Source organism: Rhea pennata, chromosome 9 (assembly GCF_028389875.1).
Source record: "Rhea pennata isolate bPtePen1 chromosome 9, bPtePen1.pri, whole genome shotgun sequence".
Classification (NCBI taxonomy): Eukaryota; Metazoa; Chordata; class Aves; order Rheiformes; family Rheidae; genus Rhea; species Rhea pennata.
The window spans coordinates 28774002-28793435 of NC_084671.1; the positions used below are offsets into that span (position 1 = coordinate 28774002).

The 19434-nt window shown below is 40.3% G+C and overlaps 1 protein-coding gene across 5 annotated transcripts in view; it reads left to right on the plus strand.

The window, feature by feature from the left end:
- The window catches only part of FARP2 (FERM, ARH/RhoGEF and pleckstrin domain protein 2), a 91052-nt gene that overhangs the window by 15070 nt on the left and 56548 nt on the right, over positions 1-19434 (plus strand). For all 5 annotated transcript variants that reach the window (XR_009959213.1, XM_062582252.1, XM_062582253.1 and 2 more), the window contains exons 3-4: positions 11928-12032; positions 13403-13445. Coding sequence is in view for 4 of the 5 variants with exons in the window: in XM_062582252.1 (XP_062438236.1) it covers positions 11928-12032; positions 13403-13445 (148 nt within the window). In the remaining variant the exon portion in view is untranslated. The remainder of the gene's footprint in view (positions 1-11927; positions 12033-13402; positions 13446-19434) is intronic.

Genomic DNA, 19434 nt, shown 5'->3' on the forward strand with positions numbered 1-19434 from the left:
CTGCTTTTCTTTTCCTCCTCTGACCTACACTGACAGCATGTTGAGGCAGAGTGCTAGATGCAGTCTTAACACAAAATTACTGAGGTAAAATATTTGAAATAGTTTAAAAGAAAAGGGGAGAGGAAAAAAAAAAGACTTGATAGCTGGAGACTCCCTGTTAGAACTGTCCTACATGTAGCCTAACTGAAATCATTGAGGATTAAGGTCACTGTCCCTCTTAGTCTGCTTCCCCGGCAGATTGAGGCAGCTCCCTCAAAGCCAGAGGTGTAGGACATCTACTTGAAATGGGAAAGTTAGCAGAGCTTCAGTCTTATCTAATCTGGTCTATAGGTATTTATTAACATATTGCCATGGTATCAAAGCTCTGCTCAAAATGCAGCGGGAAGCAGTGTTAGGACAGTCAGTACAATTTTGTTTTCCCACTAAAGAAGCTTATAGTGAAAAGATAATTTTGACCTTTCCTGCAAAATAAAATATCTAATTGGTGCAGAGCATTTATTACAGCCATCTTATCTCCTGAATGCTTTAAAATGTTTCCTTCCAGTAGGCTTCCCTCGGGCACCAGCCTTTTTCGACACCTTTTTGTATTGGTTGGAAGATCAGGAGTAAAGCCCGTATGAGGCATCTTACTTCTTTGAAGATGGTCTCCTTTGATTGCATTTGAGGCATGGTAGGGAAGTATTGTGGAAAAGTCACTCTACCTGGGTGTGTGTTCTGTCTATCACTATAGAAAGCTGCAATATCCGTGAAAAGTTCGAGTTGTCAGAGGAGCAACCAGGTAGAGCTGACTCCTGAGGACCGTGTGTATCAGCATGGTCAGACTTGAACCTCAGTTACTGGTGTGTGAGCATGTTGCACACATTCATATTCTGGGTTTTGGTGAAGGCACAAGAAATGCAAAGTATCATCTGGAGTCTGATAATCCTTCACACTAGAAGCCTTGATCAAATCTTGCTGATGGGGTCATAGATGATGGATTTGAGGCAAAAGGAAAATTAATGGAAAAAAGGCTTGCAATTTTAGTAATCTTCTTGTTAGGAACAAAGGGTAGCAAAGCATTATCTCTATTTAAAATTATTTTATTGTGTGTGTGTGTGTATATATGAAGGTACTAGGTAAGTGCCTAGAGTACATACAGTTTAAATGCAGGAAATGGACAGTGATGTTAACGGCTGAATGTAGAAAAATGTAGTGGATTGCACAGATGCTATTACTAATAGCAAAGTTTGGCAGAAAAATCAAGATCATCAACCTCTTCACTTTTAGTTTCTTAGCTTGGACTCTACTGTTTTACAACCCCCAAAATAGGCGTTTGGGCATTCTGGTACGAAGCTTCATTTCTTGAAGTGGAAAAATGCTGATACACAGGCTTATTTTGAGAGAGGCTAATAACGACATACCGTCCACTTGACGGTGGCCCATTTTCACAGCCAGGCTCGTGTTTACGTCCTAGATTATTTTAGCCACTGAACTGTTTAAAGGCTTGAAATAGCGCACGTAGTTGATGTTAACACACTGACGAGGCCGAGTCCTCCTAAGCGTGCGGTTACGTGTTTGAAGAAGGCTGCTAGTGTGGCATTGCCCTTTTGCAGTTTTTTGGCAAATTACTTGAAATAGCGTGTTTTCCAAAATGGCCATTAGCAGTACTGTTTCCGCCGCTGTGATTTTTTCATTGCTGTGTGGATTCTGCCACACTAGAGCTTGCTGAAGTATTAGCAAGAATGAGTTTTGGTGGCAAATTGCCCGCTGCTGAAGGAAGCTGATGAACAAAAACTCATTTTGTAGAGGTTTGACTTCAGATATCTGTCAGTGCATCTATAAGCTCTGTTAGGGAAGCAATACATAAAGCAAAACTATCCTAAATTATGCGTTGTATGATTTTTAATTTCTGTGACTTGTCTCGAACTACTTTTCATTGGGTAATCTAGTGTCCTGCAGGAAGCAAGTAAGTGCATCTGGTTTCTTTTTTTCATTTTTAGTAATGAAAGAGATTATGAATTTTTTTCCTTGGCTTTCAGTAACCTTTACGTGGATCTTTGTGATTATGTTTAGCGCTTGGCAACTGCATATTGATTAAATGCTTAATCATTCTGAAATTTTAATTTTTCTGAGCATACAAAGTGTCATATTTCTAGTGCTTTTCAAACTTATATAGGGACCAAAAAATGGTCCTATTTCCCTATGTGTACCTTTCCCAATTTTTTTCACATAATTCCCTCCCTCTTGGAGATCTTTTTCCAATGTCAACAAATTACTGTTTTTCTACTTCCAGGCATCCAGCAAATCTAGGCACTCTGGAAAAGCATGTTTGTTGTGTAGAGCTGGTTCATTTGGCAGTGAAGCGCTTTAACGCTGCGTAAATGTTTAAATGATTGCATGTTTTAAAGCTAACCTTAATTAAATGAGCCAAAGGCTTGCACTTCTAGACTAATTTGTGTGGCTGTATATTCTGGGGGAAAAAAAAAATCTCAAACCAAAATTTTTTCCTAAAATGCAGCATATTTTAAGTTATCTAAATTAACTGGCCGGTTTCTCTTTGGTCTTACTGTCTCCCTGTTTCAATGAGTGAGTTTTCAGTGCTATGTTAAAAATACTGTGACAGAAATTACTTTAAAAACAAGTTGGACTCGAGGCAAAATCGTGTACCGGCTGAATTCGTGAAGAGACCTCGATCTGCCCCGAGCGGTGGTGCTGTTTCCGAAACACCACCGTTTTTACGACAGCGTGACCTCTTAGCGGATGTAAAACGAGAATTTTTGCGCTAACGCGGCGTCGGGCCGCAGCGCGGGTGTTTCTGGTGTTCGGAGGCTGACGCTTCCCTGTTTTGTCCGGCTGTCTTAAAAGCGTAACGCAACACGGAGACCGAGGGCGCGGGTAGCGATGTAGTTATGAAGATGGGAAGGCATAAGAAAAATTGGGAAGACGTCAGCTTTCCTTTCCCTCTGCCAGACGGGAAGTATTAAGTCCTCTCCTCTCTCTTCCTCCCCCCCCCCACCCCGTAATCTTCTGCACTGAGCTGTCTTTTAATGAGGCCGGAGGAGATGCTTCCCCCACCCCGAGCGACCAAGAAATTCGGACGCTGCCAACGGGGAATTTCCAAGCCCGTGAGCAGCCAGAGCGTGTTCCCTTCGCGCTCAGCCACGATCCCGCTGTGAAGACGGCTTGGTTTTACGTGCGTATAATTTTATGCCCCGCGTAAAGCAGGCTGATTTAAGTTTGCCTTAGTGGCAGCAGGTCAATTATAAAGGCTGCTTGAAACAATCTGTGAGAGGCTGAAGAAGCAGAATGGGGGGGGGGGGAAAATCTGTGTTTAACCTGCGTTAGTCACTCAAAGCCACCTGTTAATGTGGCTCGAAGCCGCAGTTTTAGCTGTCGAGCGGAAATATTGCAGCTCCTTCGCCTTCAACTCTCTTTTCGGACGAATTGCTTGGAGACGGCTTGAGAACAGAACGGCCAGAAGCATTAACTGAAGTGTTTCAAAACATCTGCTCTTGAGCTGAGCGACTTGAACTTTTGGAAATGGAGTGATAAGATTAACCTTCTTTCGAAGGGATCTGCTGGTGATTATTTTGGTTATCTTGGGCAAGTTCGCACTGGTGTAACTAGGCTAGAAAATTGGAAGGAGCTTTACAAATGCGGAGTGTGTGTGCGCGCACTCTGGTTTGTCTATTTATTTTTGCAGTTCTTCCAATCAAAGTTGAAGATAATAAAGTATTGAAAAAGAGACCAGTCATTTTTATGTTCTCAGTCTGTGGATTAAAAGCTAGCTATGTAAATCTTAAGATCTTCTTGGTTTAGCCTTAAAAATCTTGAGGCTAATGAATGGCATTCCTTGCTATCTTGTATTATTTCCTTTTTTTCCTAACAGATGTGGTTTAAATGTACACCATGTATTCGTAAATGTAGTTTTGTTTATACGTAGCATTAAGGATAGTTATTAATGGGGAGTTTTAAAGGTTTGATAAAATGACATTTGGACAGAGATCTAACAGATTTTAAAGGGGATGTAGATAAACAGAGCTATAAAATCACTGAAATGTTTGTATGTTTCTCGTTAAGAAAGGAAATAACTTTAGTGTAACTACTATATTTAGTTATCATTTCTTTAATATGCCAAAAATGAGAAATTGCTTTTTCCTTAGGAAAACTGCTAAAGTGTACCAAAAAAAAAAAAAAAAAAAAAACTATTTAAATATGAGGTTTTTATTTAAATCAATCCAAGTTACTTTTTATGCCCGAGAACCTTTTTTGCTGCCAGTGGTGCACTCTGAGCTGCCCAACTGCAGTGATGATGTAAAACAAATTTCTTCCTTTCATGCATGTGCTGTTTACTGGATGATTTGGTCTCCAAACAATCTCAAGTTTTTGTAGCACAAAATCCACAACACAAATCAAGCTGGCACTTGCTGAAGTTTAGAAGCCAGTGATTTCTGCAGGTCTGACTGCCTAAGAGTTTCCATTCTATACCCCTGTTTTATAACTTGCAATTTTTCCAAACTCTTGGCTTTTGGACTGAGTTTTTTTTTTCTTTATTTTTTTTTTCCTCCGGTCTAATGGCTGCCAAAAGTGGATTTAGTTTTTGGAAAGTTTGAGCAAGGGCAGCTTGTCCATTTTAGATTACGAGGAGAATGTTCATTATAAAAAAAATACTAGTGATTTTCTTTAAAGTTAAAATGTATGGACGTAGAAAGTTAAGATCTTCTGGAATATGTGTTTACAGGTTACGGAGGAAAAATTGGTTTTGTTAATACTAAATTATGGTCTACTGAAAATCACATATTATGTGTTCCCAGTTTGTTTTTCTGTCTTGCTAAGCTAAAATGGTACAGCAAAGGGAGGATATGATGCATAAGCAGTAATATGTGCTACTAAGAAAACAGTAAATAGCAGTCAGGATTATAAAACAAAAATACTGTGTTTCCAACTTTGATCTTATATTTTACTCCTCTGTCCTTAAAGTTGCTAACATTAGATATGTTTATGTTCCTGACAGAGTTTTAAAAAAAGAATCTGTAAAGAAACTTCAATTTACAATGTGTGTTTCTATTGAAAAATAAATTCAAAGAGACAAAGCATAATTTCTGAGAATCTGAAAGATGTATTTTTCAAGAAGAGTACAGCATCTGGCTCTGTGCTGTGATTGAGGAAGCTGATGTACACGGCACCGATGATATTCTGCTCTTGACTTAGGTTGGGAGGTTGGGCTTTAAGAAGCACTTCATTTTTCTTTTCTTTTTTTTTTCCCTTGGTCTGAAATTAAAAAACAAATCTGACTGAATAAAGACAACAGTAGCTACCACCTTTCCATTTTTGATGATGAAGTGATTTTATGTAAAAGTTATGGAACTTTTACACTGCTATTAAAAAAGAAAAATCTGTTTAAGTCATGATGTGATGAACATTTGTTTAAATCACAATGAGTAAAGTTGGAAGGGATCTCTGGCGATCATCTAATCCAATCTCCCAAAGATTTCCTGGTGCTGGTTCCACAGGGGCTTGAATCCAGGCCTTTCAGCATGTAAAGCAGATGTGATGACCACTGCACTATCCCAATAAAGGTTGTCTGTAGGATGGCTTCATACAAGGAACTGATGTGCACAGAAGTCTACACATCAATTTACATTTCAGTGATTTGTTTTTGTCTTGTGATACTCCCCAAGGGAGAAGCAGCTGAATTTGATCATGGCAGAGGTATATCATGGAATCACAGAACGGTCGAGGTTGGAAGGGACTCTGGAGATCAGGTAGTCCAACCCCCTGCTCAAGCAGGGTCACCTAGAGCACATTGCACAGGGTTGCATCCAGGCGGGCCTTGACTGTCTCCACAACCTCTCTGGGCAACCTGCTTCAGTGCTCAGCCACTCTCACAGTAAAGAATTTTTTTCTTATATTCAGGTGGAACTTCCTGTGGTTCAGTTTGTGCCTGTTGCCTCTTGTCCTGTTGCTTGGCACCACTGAAAAGAGTTTAGCTCCATCCTCTTGATACCCTCCCTTAAGGTATTTGTAGACATTGATAAGATCCCTGCTCAGTCTTCTCTTTTCCAGGCTCAACAGGCCCGGCTCTCACAGCTGTTCCTCATAGGGCAGATGCTCCAGCCCTCTGATTTAGATCTTAAATGGATAAAAAATTGCCATATGAAAGGCCACTCCATTTTTTACTTTAAAAGTTCATCCTTGCTAGGTACATCAGCAAAGCTGAATTCATCTAATACAGCCTCTGAATGAAATAACTTAGGTTACGCTGTAAGAAGTCTGTGTTGCCCATATTGGAGACTTTTCTTTACGTATCCAGATGCTGCATTAGTGTGAAAGTGAGATGTATTTACAATGTAAGTGTGTGCAGTTATGAGATGTTTTTATATGCATAAAAATTCCAAACTGCAAGTTTACTAGGCACCAATTTTGAATTGTCTCTAGGTTTCTAGAATACTGGAAAAATATGGGAATGCGCTAGATTGCCCATGGCATTTCATGCACCTAGGGAAGCTTGATTTCTAAAGCGTGATTTAAATACTCAACTTCAAAAAAAAAAAAAAAAAATCTGTTGTACTGAACTGCCTTTTTATGACTTTTTAAAATAGTTACAATTAGAGCTAAGTTGCTAGGCATAGTTTCCTCTGGCTGTCTTTCCGTTTAATTTTTTACGCTGATTTTTGTGGAATGCTTCGGCATTAATTCAGTAATATCAGTGGTAGTCTTGGCAGCTTATGAGGAATAACTGAGAACTTCGGAATGGGAAATATGCCATGTTATGAATTTGTATTGAAAATGGGACCTTTCTTATGTGCATGAATGGATCCATTTCTTGCCTGTTGTCCAAGTAACGGCCACAGTATAAGACCATACTTAAAAGGTTTTGCTTTGTGCTACTTTTATGCAGATTAAACAATGATATGACGCTAACCACTACAAAACTTAACTTTCATTTTTGTGAGTTTCAAAACTTTAAGCATCTTTTCAGAAAGAATGGTCTTATATCTTGGAATATGTGCTAGAAATAGATAAATGTAACAATTTGAGGAATTAATTAATGCCAGGAAATGTTTTCCCACCATATTTGAGACATAGAATAATGAAAGAACTGTGTAGGTCTCTAGCTTTTGTGACCCAGTGAAAACCCATTTTCATTGGAACAGTGTTTAATATTCCTTTAAGATGTGACATTATTAATGTTGCTTTGCTTTTTGGTGGAAGTATTATGAAATAAAATTCAGTTCTGGATGCGATTTTTTTTTAACCTGTTAATCATTGTAAATGACAGCCAAAATTATACTTGGAAAGCTCAGTGAAAATTATCTTATTTTACACATTTGGATAGTTCCTTTATAATTTGATGGAATACAACGTTTCCCCATACTTCTGTAGTGTTCTGCATGATTCTGAATAGTAAAACTTTGGGAATAAACGGATAAAGTTCTGTTTTGTCACCTGGCTGTATGGGGTATTGTACATTTGCAATGGGAGATAATCAGAAGAGGTAATTTTTTTTGCCAAAATGACAAAAATACTTGTGCTAATATTTCATTGATCTTAAATTTTGGAGCAAGATCTCAATTACTGTGGGTGAAGCAGAAAAAGAGTGTGTTTTTACTTCTTTTTTGTCCGTGGTTTATATTTACCTTAATTCTTCAAGGCCAATGATTTGGCTTTTTAGATGTACTGAAGCTGACCCTCTTGTGGCCTGTGAGGCCAGGGTCTATAAACATTGATATGGTCCTGTCTTAAGATTCAGCCACAACACTAAAAGGCACAACTAGGTTTTGTAAAGGAAGGAAGCTCTTTGGATAAACTGGAGTCAGATTGCTTACAGCAACTGTGTGTGAAAACATATCAATCGCAGTTACTTTTCCAAACAATCTCAGAGAGGATCAGATAAAAGGTGGTCGGCATGGATTTCTAGAGATCTTGTCCTGTCTCCCTGTTGAAGGTGGATTGTTGCCACCACTAAATCAGGGCAGCCATGGCTTTATCTAGGCAAGTCTGGAAAGCATCAGCGATGGCAATCCTGTGGCCTCTTTGAGTAACCTGCTCAGTGCTGCGCTACCCTTTTGGGGAAGGGATGTTTCCTGACGCCCAACTTGATCCTCCAAGTGGCAACTCGTGGCTGTTGCCCCTTGCTATATCATTCGACACTTCCAAGAAGAGTTTGGCTCAGTCATCTACTAGTTGTAGGCAGTTATTAGAGCTCCCTTTAGTGTCTTCTTTGCAAACTGAACCTCCTTAATTTCTCTTACTAGAGTATGTTCTTTAGGCCCTGAGCATCTTAGTTGGCCTCTACTGGTGGTTGAAACTAGAGTTACTTGTCATTTCACAAATGCAAAATCAGAGACTTGGTGCTGCAGGACATTTTCTGGTCGATGAGGTCTAGAGATTAATAAATCTATCTGCAAAAGACAGGCTGAGCTGTTCCATCTTTGTAGGCAGAAGTATGAGGCTTGCCATGGCACTGCTGCATCCCCAGCAGATGTTGCTGACTGTAAAGGATTCCTTCTCAAATAGGTGGTGCTTGTGACCAATAGACATACAATAAAATAAATGCCTGCCTATCGCTATATATTTTTTAAGTCCTGCCATATTTAAAGATGTTTATTTTCTTCTGTTCCTATTGCAAGACTAATTTACAAGTACAAAGCAAAAAACATATTTCACTTGAAAGTTAAAGCTTATTTTTCAAGATGTGTTTCTCCAGCAGCCTGTGAGCTCTGTGACAAGCAGCCTGTGAAAAGCATGAGAACATGTCTGTAGACAGAAGAGCAAGAATATTATTTTCTGAATAACGTGCTTTACCCTTAGTTATATCGTTGTTTTTTCATTGTCATCTTGTAATAAACAAAAAAGACCTCCAAAACCACAGACTCTTTTGCAAGCAAAGATTTTTGGCTGATGTTCAATTGTGCGTTGTTACAAAGAAAATGCCCCTTTAAACAACACAGGACTTGTCGAGAAAAAGAGGTAAAACCACTTCTTGTCACTCTATTTTTCTGTATTGTGCCATCTCGCAGCCCCCTAGCTCTGTATCGATTGAAGCAACCAAGAAATGGATCGTTTGGGGGTTTCTGGTACCAGTGGCCTGATTTAACGTGATACAAAGAAAGTTTTTGAATGAATGGGATTTGTGCTCTGTGAATTCACTTCGCTGGCGTTTCAAACCCTCGATTGCCCTCGTTGGTAACCCTGCCTCTTGCAAGCACGAGAGATGGGCTGGCTTCACATCTCCGACCGCTGTACTTCCCTCCTGCGTTACTGCACTGAGCTGTGTCTGAATTGAAACTACCACCCAAGCTGTTTCCGATTCACAATACTGCGAAGTTGTCATACTACAGCTTATTAAATTGTTTAGAAGATACTGAGCTAAATCGTGCAGTTCTGAAAACACCAACAGTTAAAATTATCTTACCTTGATCTTTTTAGAAGCAACTGCTATTGAATTTTTAAGAATTTCAGTAATTCAGAATAAATGCACTATCTTTCTTTTTGAAAACCACCTTATTTTAACCTGAGATGGCCCACTCTGTGCTAGGTATTATCTGCACATTTAATTAAATACTACCCGTCCTCTATAACAACAATACTTTCATACCTTTTAAAGTCACAATAGTACATCTTCTAAGAATCCGCAACAGAGCTATCTGTGCGTTCTGTTTTCATGGGAAAAGATAACATTTTAGAGTCTTCTGGATTTGTGGCTTTTCAGAAGGTTGAATGTGTTTTGCTGGAAAGCCTGGGCCAACCACAATTGTACTGGACGCTGTCACCATTGTTTCAGAATTGCTTCCCAGAACGCGTAGTGAAATCTGCCCCTGTAATCTGACTGCCGTCGCCGCATTTTGAACAGAAGCATTAATGGAAACAAGCCAGAGGGAGGAAAACGAGGACTGTTTGGCCAGCAAATGTACAAAGAGAGAGGGCAGCGAGCTTCCATCTGTTGTTTGCGAGGGAATCGCCTGAGAAGTGGCAGCCCGGCACAGCGCTGCCAAAATGAAAACAGGAGGCCTTCTCACATGCGTCCCTCCTCGTTCGCGGGTAAAGCATGCTGTTCCCTTTCTTGCAGAATGAATTGCCCGGTTAGTCTATCTCATCCTGCCAGGAACGTGTTTTAGATAAGCTCGTGCTGTATTTTCCCTTGTCAGCCTGAGGGGCTGCTAGGCTGGTCCGCTGACTTTGCTCAGCGAAGAGATTGCTTTTGCTAGTGGTCTTAGCATTTGGGGAGCAGCCACGGAGAAAAGAGACGTGACGTGGGCTCTGCATGTGGGATGCGTAGTTGGTTGCATGGTCAAAAGTACCTTCAGGTAAGCAGAAGGCCTCTCGTAGGTACTGGAAGAGAATCGCCTCGGTCAAAGGCAGGTTGTGGATTTCAGCGGCCGTGAAACTTTCTTCTTCTACAGCTACAACGCAAGCTAGTCTTCCCTCCAGCTTTTGGGCGTTGCTGAAGCGGATGGCAAGGAACGTGAAAACTCCTTGAGCCACCTTCTGTGTGGTGTAGGTGCAGTGACGTCTGAGTTTGGAAACGGCATTTTTCTTGTGGCAGCTGCTACAGTCGTGCTATAATACACACAGACAGCAAACTTGTATGTTTTAATAAGCAGACCTAAGCGGTGGTGGCTTGATGTGTTGTGAAAGTTTCTTGCTTTGTCCGGTATTGCCTTAGGTGCTTTCTGTGGTTCTGCACCTGACTTGACTAAAGATTATGCAGAGGTTTAGGGAGGGCAGGGCTTTTGGGGGGGGGGGGGGGGCGGGTTCGTTGCAGGTGATTTTGTGCAGAAAGCATGGTATTAGAGGAGGGATGTTCAGGTTCCCCCTGGTTTTGGTGGAGAACTAAAGGCCTCTTGTGTATTCCTTAATTAACGTATATGTTAATTACTCTGGGTTTTCTTGAACATCATTGCAAGAGAAAAGTTTAGAGAGTTAACAGTCTTCAAAGACTTTCTTCCTAGAGTCCAAGTTCTCGCTTTATCAACAGAGGCCTTGCTTGTGCTCCAGTAACAACCTTAGGTCCGTTGGTGTTGCTCCCTGGGAGCTGTGAACTTGGCTCCACCAAGTCCAGTTTGCAAAGGCCTCCTGTTTTCCTGGGGCACTGGTCAAGGGTCCGTACGTCAAGGATTCTAACTGAGCATCAGTAACTCTGTACTAGCTGCTGTGGTCCTTTTTCACTAATTTAGAGCGTCTGCGAATGTTTACAACTCTTTCCACAGCACAGAAAAGACCAGAGCCTAAATAAGATACTAGATTAGCTGTGCAGCTTTTTTGTCATGGGTTCAGAAGTGTTTCTTGTCTCCTGTACCTTCTACTGCACAGAGGAGCACTCAGGAGGATCGGAAAGTGTAGTTTCCTGGTGGCTTGATATGAGCTATATTGCATTTCAGCTGGGTCCAGCCCTGCCTCCAGCCACAATGTTCCCAACCCCTCGTTGCGCTCATGTACTTGAACAGTGAGCTGGTTGAGGGAAGTAATCTGGGTAAAAAATAGTTGGGGGGGGGGAGGACAAGGTACTAGTTTTTGGTTGGACCCATGTTGCTGCCGGGAAGGCAACGTGTGGGCTGTGAGAGCAGAGTTCTGGCAGCCTCTGCTTCCATCAGCTTAAGTGATGGGAGACCCACACCTTCCAACTACACAAGCAAATTATGCTAGTTTTTTGAAGGAACCACAAATAGTTTCTAGCTGATCCAGTTTGAGCTCATAGTTCACCATACTTTGAGCCAGAGGTTGGACTTAGATGACCCGAAGAGGCCCCTGGCTACTTGAATTAGTCTGGGAATGTGTGAAACTTGTTCATTTAGAGCCGTGCCCATGCATTGGATGTTTAGGTGTTGCAGTAACAAAGGTTGTCGATAATAACATGAAAAAATATGCCGTGTCTTACTACTTTACCATAAATTCTAACTCATTTTAATTACTTAATCTCACTCTATTTGTTCTTACTTTCTTAGTCAAAATGTTACGGACAAGCGTTACTGACAGAAGTTTACAAGCATCTGAATTTGATTGAATCAGACTATTTTGGAATTGAATTCCAGAACATCCAGTCATATTGGGTAGGTAAAACTTCCTGATGAATTCTTTATTAAAAGAAGTGTTTGGGAGAATGCAGTTGCTTGATTGTGAGAAGTTTTTAAAATCTGCTTGAGCCTCTTGTGGGATTATCTGTTTGATTATTGTAAATCTGCTTCACTCATCAGAACTATGACATCTAATAAGAGGAAGAGAATCAGATTCTATTTTTTGTTAGATCTCTAAAATGCATTAAAAAAACCCTATGTATTTTCTGATGTTTCCGCTTTCAGGGACATGGATAAAATCCTCTTTCCCCGTGAGAATTAGCAATTCACAATGTAGTGTGCAGAGTGCTTATAAAATTATATTACATGTGTGCAGCATTTTCTTAGTGTTTGTATTTACTTCAGCCTTCAGTTAATTTCTCCAAAGAATCATAATGAGCCTCTCACAAATAAATATTCAGTCCAGGGAACATTTGGAACTACATTCTTTTTCAGTCATTGATCTAGATAAATACTAATGTTTTGTAAATCTCTCAGTCTCTTACCCTGTACCTTGCAAAGAGAACAGTGTTGCTTCCAAACTAAAATATTCCCCAAAGTCTTCATTATTTTTCTCTACTACTTTTTCTAGTGTTGGATCTCATGCAGAAAGTATTTAGAGACTCAGAACCTAGAGAATGCTAATGCATATTGCTTTTGAGCTGAGGAGCTACAGTGAAGCTTGCTCAGTTCCTGTTTCTTTTGCAAAGCTTCCAAAGTGTGTCTGTATCTAATAAGGTTATTAAAATCTTTAGCTTTCAGACACAGAAGTCACTATTAAGGACCAAGCTTAAGCCATCACTTTGTTACAATTAAAAAAAAAAAAAAGTGTCCAAAGTATTTTGTGTTAGCATTTAGGATATTCATTTCACTAGAACGATAATAGTCTTTCTTTGAAAGCCTGTTCCTGAAAAGAGAATGAACCTGTGGGCAATGCATATGCAGTAAAACTCACTATATGTCGTTTCTGTAGGTAAGAGAGAGAGGCAAACTGTGGAAGGGGAAAATACTGGATTTTGTCATGTCCTCCAGACCGTCTGTAATTCTGTACTCTGGCTTTTGTGTACAGTATTGTGTTTTTGCATAGTTTCTATCTTACTGGCACTGATATGCTTTTGCAGTAATGACTCTTCTTCTGTCTATGTGAACTTTAAGCGTTGATTAGTTGGGGGGTCCATTTTGGTGTGTGATATATGTCAATTCAAGTAGATAAACATGTTTTTTTAAAAGGAAAGATTTGCTACATTGCTACAGTGAGAAAGAAATCCATACTGATAAAAATCTGCTTTATTTGAATTTACTCTTGATGTCTTCATAATGCGTTCAAATATGATTGTCAGTGGTAATTTTTTTTTCTTTAATTTCAGATTTGGCTGGAACCTTTGAAACCTGTTATTAAACAAGTACGGAGTAAGTAATTTAGTTTTACAAAAAGGAAGTATTCCTCAATTTGCATCTGCTTTATGTGGATTACTTTCATAATTACTACTTGATTTACTGGTTTTGCTTCCTTGAAAATTGTACTTGGTAGGGGGTGATAGTGGTTCCTGTTTGGGCATGCATGCTTGATGTTTTTAATATGTAGTATATGGTGGGTGGAATGTGAAATTACTGAACATATGACTTGTCTGTGGTAAATATCTAGATTGGATCAGCAGGTGTTTAAGTGAAGCATGACATTTGCAGCGTATGAGCTTTTCAAAGTTGTCTTGTGATGGAAAGCAAAAGGAATATTCTGGCTTGCTGCATCCATTGCGCAGAAGCAGGCAACGTCTGCCGTCATGACCCTGTTTGAGAGGCGATATCCTTCCCGAAGGACTGTAAGAGCTAAACTTGCCTCGCCGTTTTTCTGTCTTGCCAGACAAAATTCAGCAATGGTTGACACTCACCAAGTTTTAAGGGATTGAGGTATTCCCAGCTCCTTCAGTGGCCACCAGCAGCTGCCTACATTCTTAAGGAGAATTCAGAGATTTTTTTTTTTTTTTTTTTTTTTTTTAGGAACACCTGAACTAGGGGCACGGAGCTAATGATCTCTCATTGCATGAGTAGCTGCAGCTTCAGAGTCCTCTTAACTGCAGCTGTGAAATTTCTTTCAACTCTGGCCAGTAGGATATTGCAGTGGTGGTGCTATCTTTGCCTTAGACTACTCTAAAGAATATTATAACGTGGGCTCTAAAGGCTAAAAATAGTTTGAAGGATAAGGTGTGCTAATTCTTCTGAAGTCTGAGGTTGAAAGATTAGCTTTTTTTTTTTTTTTTTTTTCTTAGAACAGAGTTAAACTGTTTGCTCATTTTCTGCTACTGGTTGTAATGGCTTTGTGGAAGAAGATCAGGAAGGTGTGGTGGATTTCTACTCCTTTCAAAATCTTAACTAGAAAAGGTTGAAAAGTAGTACTTGGAGGTGTCGCTTCATTACTCTTAGGCCTGAAATTGCTTTCCAAATGATAAGAAATCACCAGTTCTAGGTGGATGGTGGTGCAAGGTTTTTTAACTTTTATGGTCCTGGGTTTGACTTTTCCAGTCGCTCTTTCCTTAGGCACATTGCTGAGCCACCCATAAAAGCAGGCTTACGTAAGAGGTTATATAATACTTTCACTCTCCATTAGTCCACAGAAAACCCCATAATTGTTGGAGTGTCGTCTTTATATACGCTCCGTGCAGTTTTCGGGGCGGGGGGGGGGGGGGGTATTTGCTTTTCCAATTTTCCATTTTTCCAGGGCTCTGTTTTGCAAGGAATTATCTCCTAGAGAGCAGACTTGATGGAACACAGAGAGGTCTGTGATGCAGCGGTGCAGCTCGATTACTCTTCCTGTATCCTGTTTTATACTATATAAATCGAGGAAACTTGGTTTTAGAGCGCACAGTGGTGGCCGCGTGTTCCCTGATGATACGTGTATTGTTCTCAAGGTCTGAGACCGTGGGGATATGCTAAAATTTGTGGCTGGTGCACTGTTTGGTAGTCTGCCATTCACGTTATGTTGCTGCTGATGTCAAATGAATTCTTGAGAGATGTTCTTCAGCTGTTTCCTGTCACTGTTAAACTTTCTGAAATGATTTGTAAATTAGTGAAGTTTTTGGTAGCTTGGGAAAGAGTGCTTTTTTAATGCTAATGGAATCCCCTCCTGGCAGTCTGCTATTTTTAAAATTGAATTTGAGTTATGGTTGTAGAAAGGCTTTGAAGTGTCTGTGCTTACAAGTCAAATGTTAGTTGGAGAAATAGTAATTTAAGCTGTTTTTTAATTGGATCCAATAGCTGACATAGGATTGCATATGAGCATCTTCATAAGAAGAATCTTGACAGTACTGAGCCAGAAGCGGAGAAATAATTTAAGTATTGGTGATACGTACAGTTCAGAAGTAATGGATTAAGGAAGCTGCAATAATGGAAATATTTTTACACCTGAAAATACAGCAATGTAAGCCTGGCCAAATCTCCCTTGGCTTCAGTCTGGCCGTTCCCTAGGCGCAGCGGGGCTACCCTTCCTCCGTGCTTGTCTCCCCGGTTTAGACTCCTTTTGCTTCTCCCGTTGCCACCGCTGCCTTGCCTGCAGCGTAGAGGTGGGTGCACACACCTGCTTTGAAATGGCTGGCCTTTTTCCTGGTGGAATTATTCCAAACACATTTTTTTTTCCTCCCAAAACTTTGAAAAAACATAAGCAGTGTAATTAAGTGCTTTTCATTTTATATGAAATGCCTTAAATTGAAACGTGCTTCATCCTCAGGTATGTGTGCAATGCTGCAGCCTGAGCACTAACATGTTTCAGTTGGCAGGTTTATTTTTTTCATGTGTTAAAACTGGAAAAGAAAATACGATTTGATGAGTTTGCTCGTGCTATTAAAAAATGCCTCAACTCGGCATCTGTGAAAGCTCTTTCCCTGTCCTCCTCTCTCTAATCAGTTTTGCTGAGGTCCTTGGGTTTTTTGGGGGGATGGAGGGGGAGAAAATGGACACAGCAGTTGGGGAATACTAGATGATATCATGGGTGTTAAGTGAATACAGCTCAAACGCATGAGTGTATAGAGTTGATGGAGATTACTGTGTGATTGTATGTATACAGTTCTGAGTCTTTGACAGCATTATTATAAAGTCTAGATTGTTAAAATTTACATTCCAGCCAGTCTTAGCTAATGGCCTGTTTTAAGATACAGAAACCTTTTGTTTTGTTTGATGAGGGTTTTGTTATCAAATAACTTCATAAGGAATGCAGTCAGTTCTATTATAGAACTACTCCAGCACATTGAAGAAAGAGTTAAGGTTTATTGATCTAACAGGAGTTAAAATGTATGTTTACATGGTTTTACTTACTATGTAAGCATCTCTGTGGACCCCAGTTTAATGTAATATTTATTAGAGCAGAAGTCTGATCTGCTGACACTGAATAAGACAAGGAACCACTTCAACTTAGAAAAGGATTTCCATGTTTTGATCCAAATTTTAATCATTATGTGTGTGTATTTTTGCTGAGACGGAGAATTTACAGGGAAGGATTTCATGCTTATGGCATTTCATTGCAACAAGGATTTAATTTAGACGTCCGTGCCAAAGAATGACTTTGTATGTGGGCTTTCAGGGATATGGTATGCGGCTTTCAAGCGTGTTCAACGTCAGTTTCATGTTGCTCCCAAGGATATAAACAGACAGTTTTCCACATCTACAGCCTCTAAATATATATCTTTGAGGAGTTTGTTCCAAATGTCTTGGGATTTTCAGGTGTTTTTTAAGACAATGAACCTTTCATCTTAGCAAATACTGTGAGCTCAAAACTTGGCAGTTTGTTTTCATGGCAGTGGTAATGTAGCAGACAGCCAGAATGCTTCAGGAGTTAGACTGATCCCTTTACCCTGTGTTTAGATGTCTAGGTTTGTGTTAAAAGCTTATTCCAAATTCTGGGAAAGCGGCAGAATTCCTCCTTAATGAGTCTGTTCTGGACGAGAGCCCCCCCCCCCCCCCCCAAGTTCTGCCTCCACATGGACTTTCTAGCAAGACTGATCCTCACAAATAAATGTGAAAATGTCCAAATTGCACTTTAGAGCAGATGAAAATGTCTGTCTTGACTTTAATTTTGGACTGCGTTTAGAGCGAGATGTTCAGCTTCCTAATAGGCACCCAATTTTGAGATGGTGCTCGAGTTCGTTCTTGGAGATGTTGCCAGTTTATGTAGTGCTGTGCTTACCATACCTACACAAGTAGTTTTTCCTATTTGCCCCCTCCCCCTCAAATTTGGCTGCTTACAATAAATTCTGCATCTAGCTTAGGACGAGGTCCAGCGTTTCTTTATGCTATGCTAAAAGCCCTTTCCTAATTAGAAGGGGACATGTTCATGTACTGAATGGAGGAAGTACACGATTTAAGAAAAAAAAAGAAAGAAAAGTTGTGATACAAAAATGTCATAAAAGCAAATATGCAGTATAACGTTTTTAAGTTTTAGTATTACATTATTTTCATTTGATTTAAGTGGCATTCAGAACTTGCTCAAAACTGCTGTCATAAGACTATTTCCTGGCAGAATGGTGTCACTAACACGCACATCTGGTCTTACTTTTGTGGAGGTGTTCCAAAGGCTTGGAGTATTTTCAGAAAATTGGTGTTTATGTATATATTTTTTTAACCTGGATCACTAAAAACACTGCTTTTCCTTGTGAGATGCATCTCAAAAGCTATAAATGCCTGAGTTTGATATTGGCCTATGTCAAATGTGAGCTTTGTGTAACATAGAGTTTTGTTTCCAGCTTGCTTTCATTTTGAGATGTCCCATTCCAATTCGGATTAGGCTTTTAGTGTTATGAGTTACCAAAGCTTTGGTAATTCTGAGATCTGAGGCTGGAAGCTACTCCTTTGACAGCTGTTATAGTCTTAAACTTAGTTCTTCCAGCTATTTGGCAGAAAGCAAAATTTGTCATTCCTCCATTAGCTAATGAGCAGGTAAGTGCATGAATGAATGCAGTGCTTTATGAAAATCGGGTATTACAGACAGAAAAAAAAATCAGTTGACTTTGAGGTTAATGAGGTGAAATTGGACTTCCGTCAAGCTTGAAGAGATCTCTGTGCTGTACATAAATTAAAGCAGTTTGGCTTGTGCTTACGGACATGCTCCAAAAGTTGATTTTCTAATTTGGCCAAGTTTGCTTTGAAACAACGGATTCGGATGGTACCTCTGAAGGTCATACGGCTGCTTAAAGCAGGAGCAGCTTTAAAGTTAAATCAGTTTAATTCAGCTAAATGCTGAAGTCATCCTTAAGGAGGTAGATGCTCTGTCAGTGGCGTAAGGAGAAGAGAGGCCTAATAAAAGGAGGGGGTCATCGTTCCTCCTTTCCCATGTCTTCCTCCATCTTTTACCCTGGCTGTGTCTGAGCTAGTGAGTGAGCGAGCAATAGCAGGGAAATTCCAGCTCCAGTTCCTCTCTCTGAAGTCAAAATAGTCACATAAGACACTGATCCTTCTGCTATCGGTCTTGTGCTTCACCGGCTTTGAGTGTTCGAGGTTGACTGTCTTCACGTCCTTTCAGGTTACTGAGGGAAGGTGCGTGTCCGGGACAGGTCTCAGTTTGTCGTCGTTTTCTGTCCTCCGAGGCCCTTCTGAGGTTGGGCATAGCTCTGTGATGGAAGACGACTTCTGGTCTTGGTGATAGCTGAAGATGCGAAAGCAATATAAGGTGGACTTGTTGAAAATAATGAGGGGATGACAAGATATGAGGTCTAGACAGTGACTTTGTGTCTGCTTCCCTTGAGATTCGGGCTGTTACAGTCTAACCAATAACCTTGCAGTAAGGAATTTTTTGGTACTGATTAGGATTTAGAGGACATATGGACTGCACTGTTATCTGGAAAGGATGATCTAGCGATGAAGCCCGGTATCAAGCCAGATAGTTCAACAGGCAGAATTGTGAAGTTGGAAGTCAACAGGGTACTGGTGCAGTTAAGTTTTTTTGTAAAATGCTACCTAGAGCATTATGCAGTGCTCTTTAATACCAGCTCTTTTATTTGTCCTTATCACATAAAAAATCTGGTCTTAACTGAGTCTTTCTGTCTTATTTCTTTAATGTTTCAGGGCAGGATTCAGATATCACACTTTGTCGTCTGAATAAAGAATAACTGTTGCAACTTAGAAAGATGATTCCAGTTAGTTATTTACATTTCTGTTTAGATTTAACAGCTAACGTAAATGAGCCTTCTCTCTGTTGTCCGGATTGATGATGGGAAGACGGGAAGATACGGGCGCCAAGGGGTGCTCTGAGAGCATGCTGCAGACACGTGGCATCTGGGAATGGAGCCAGCTTGGGTCCAGCTGGACTCGCAAATTCCAGCTCATTGACAACGTGGTTGATGACAGCTGGTGTCGGGAGAGCCTGTGAGCAGTGACCGTGCCGTGCTCCCCTTGGGGAAGGATCCTACTGCGTTAT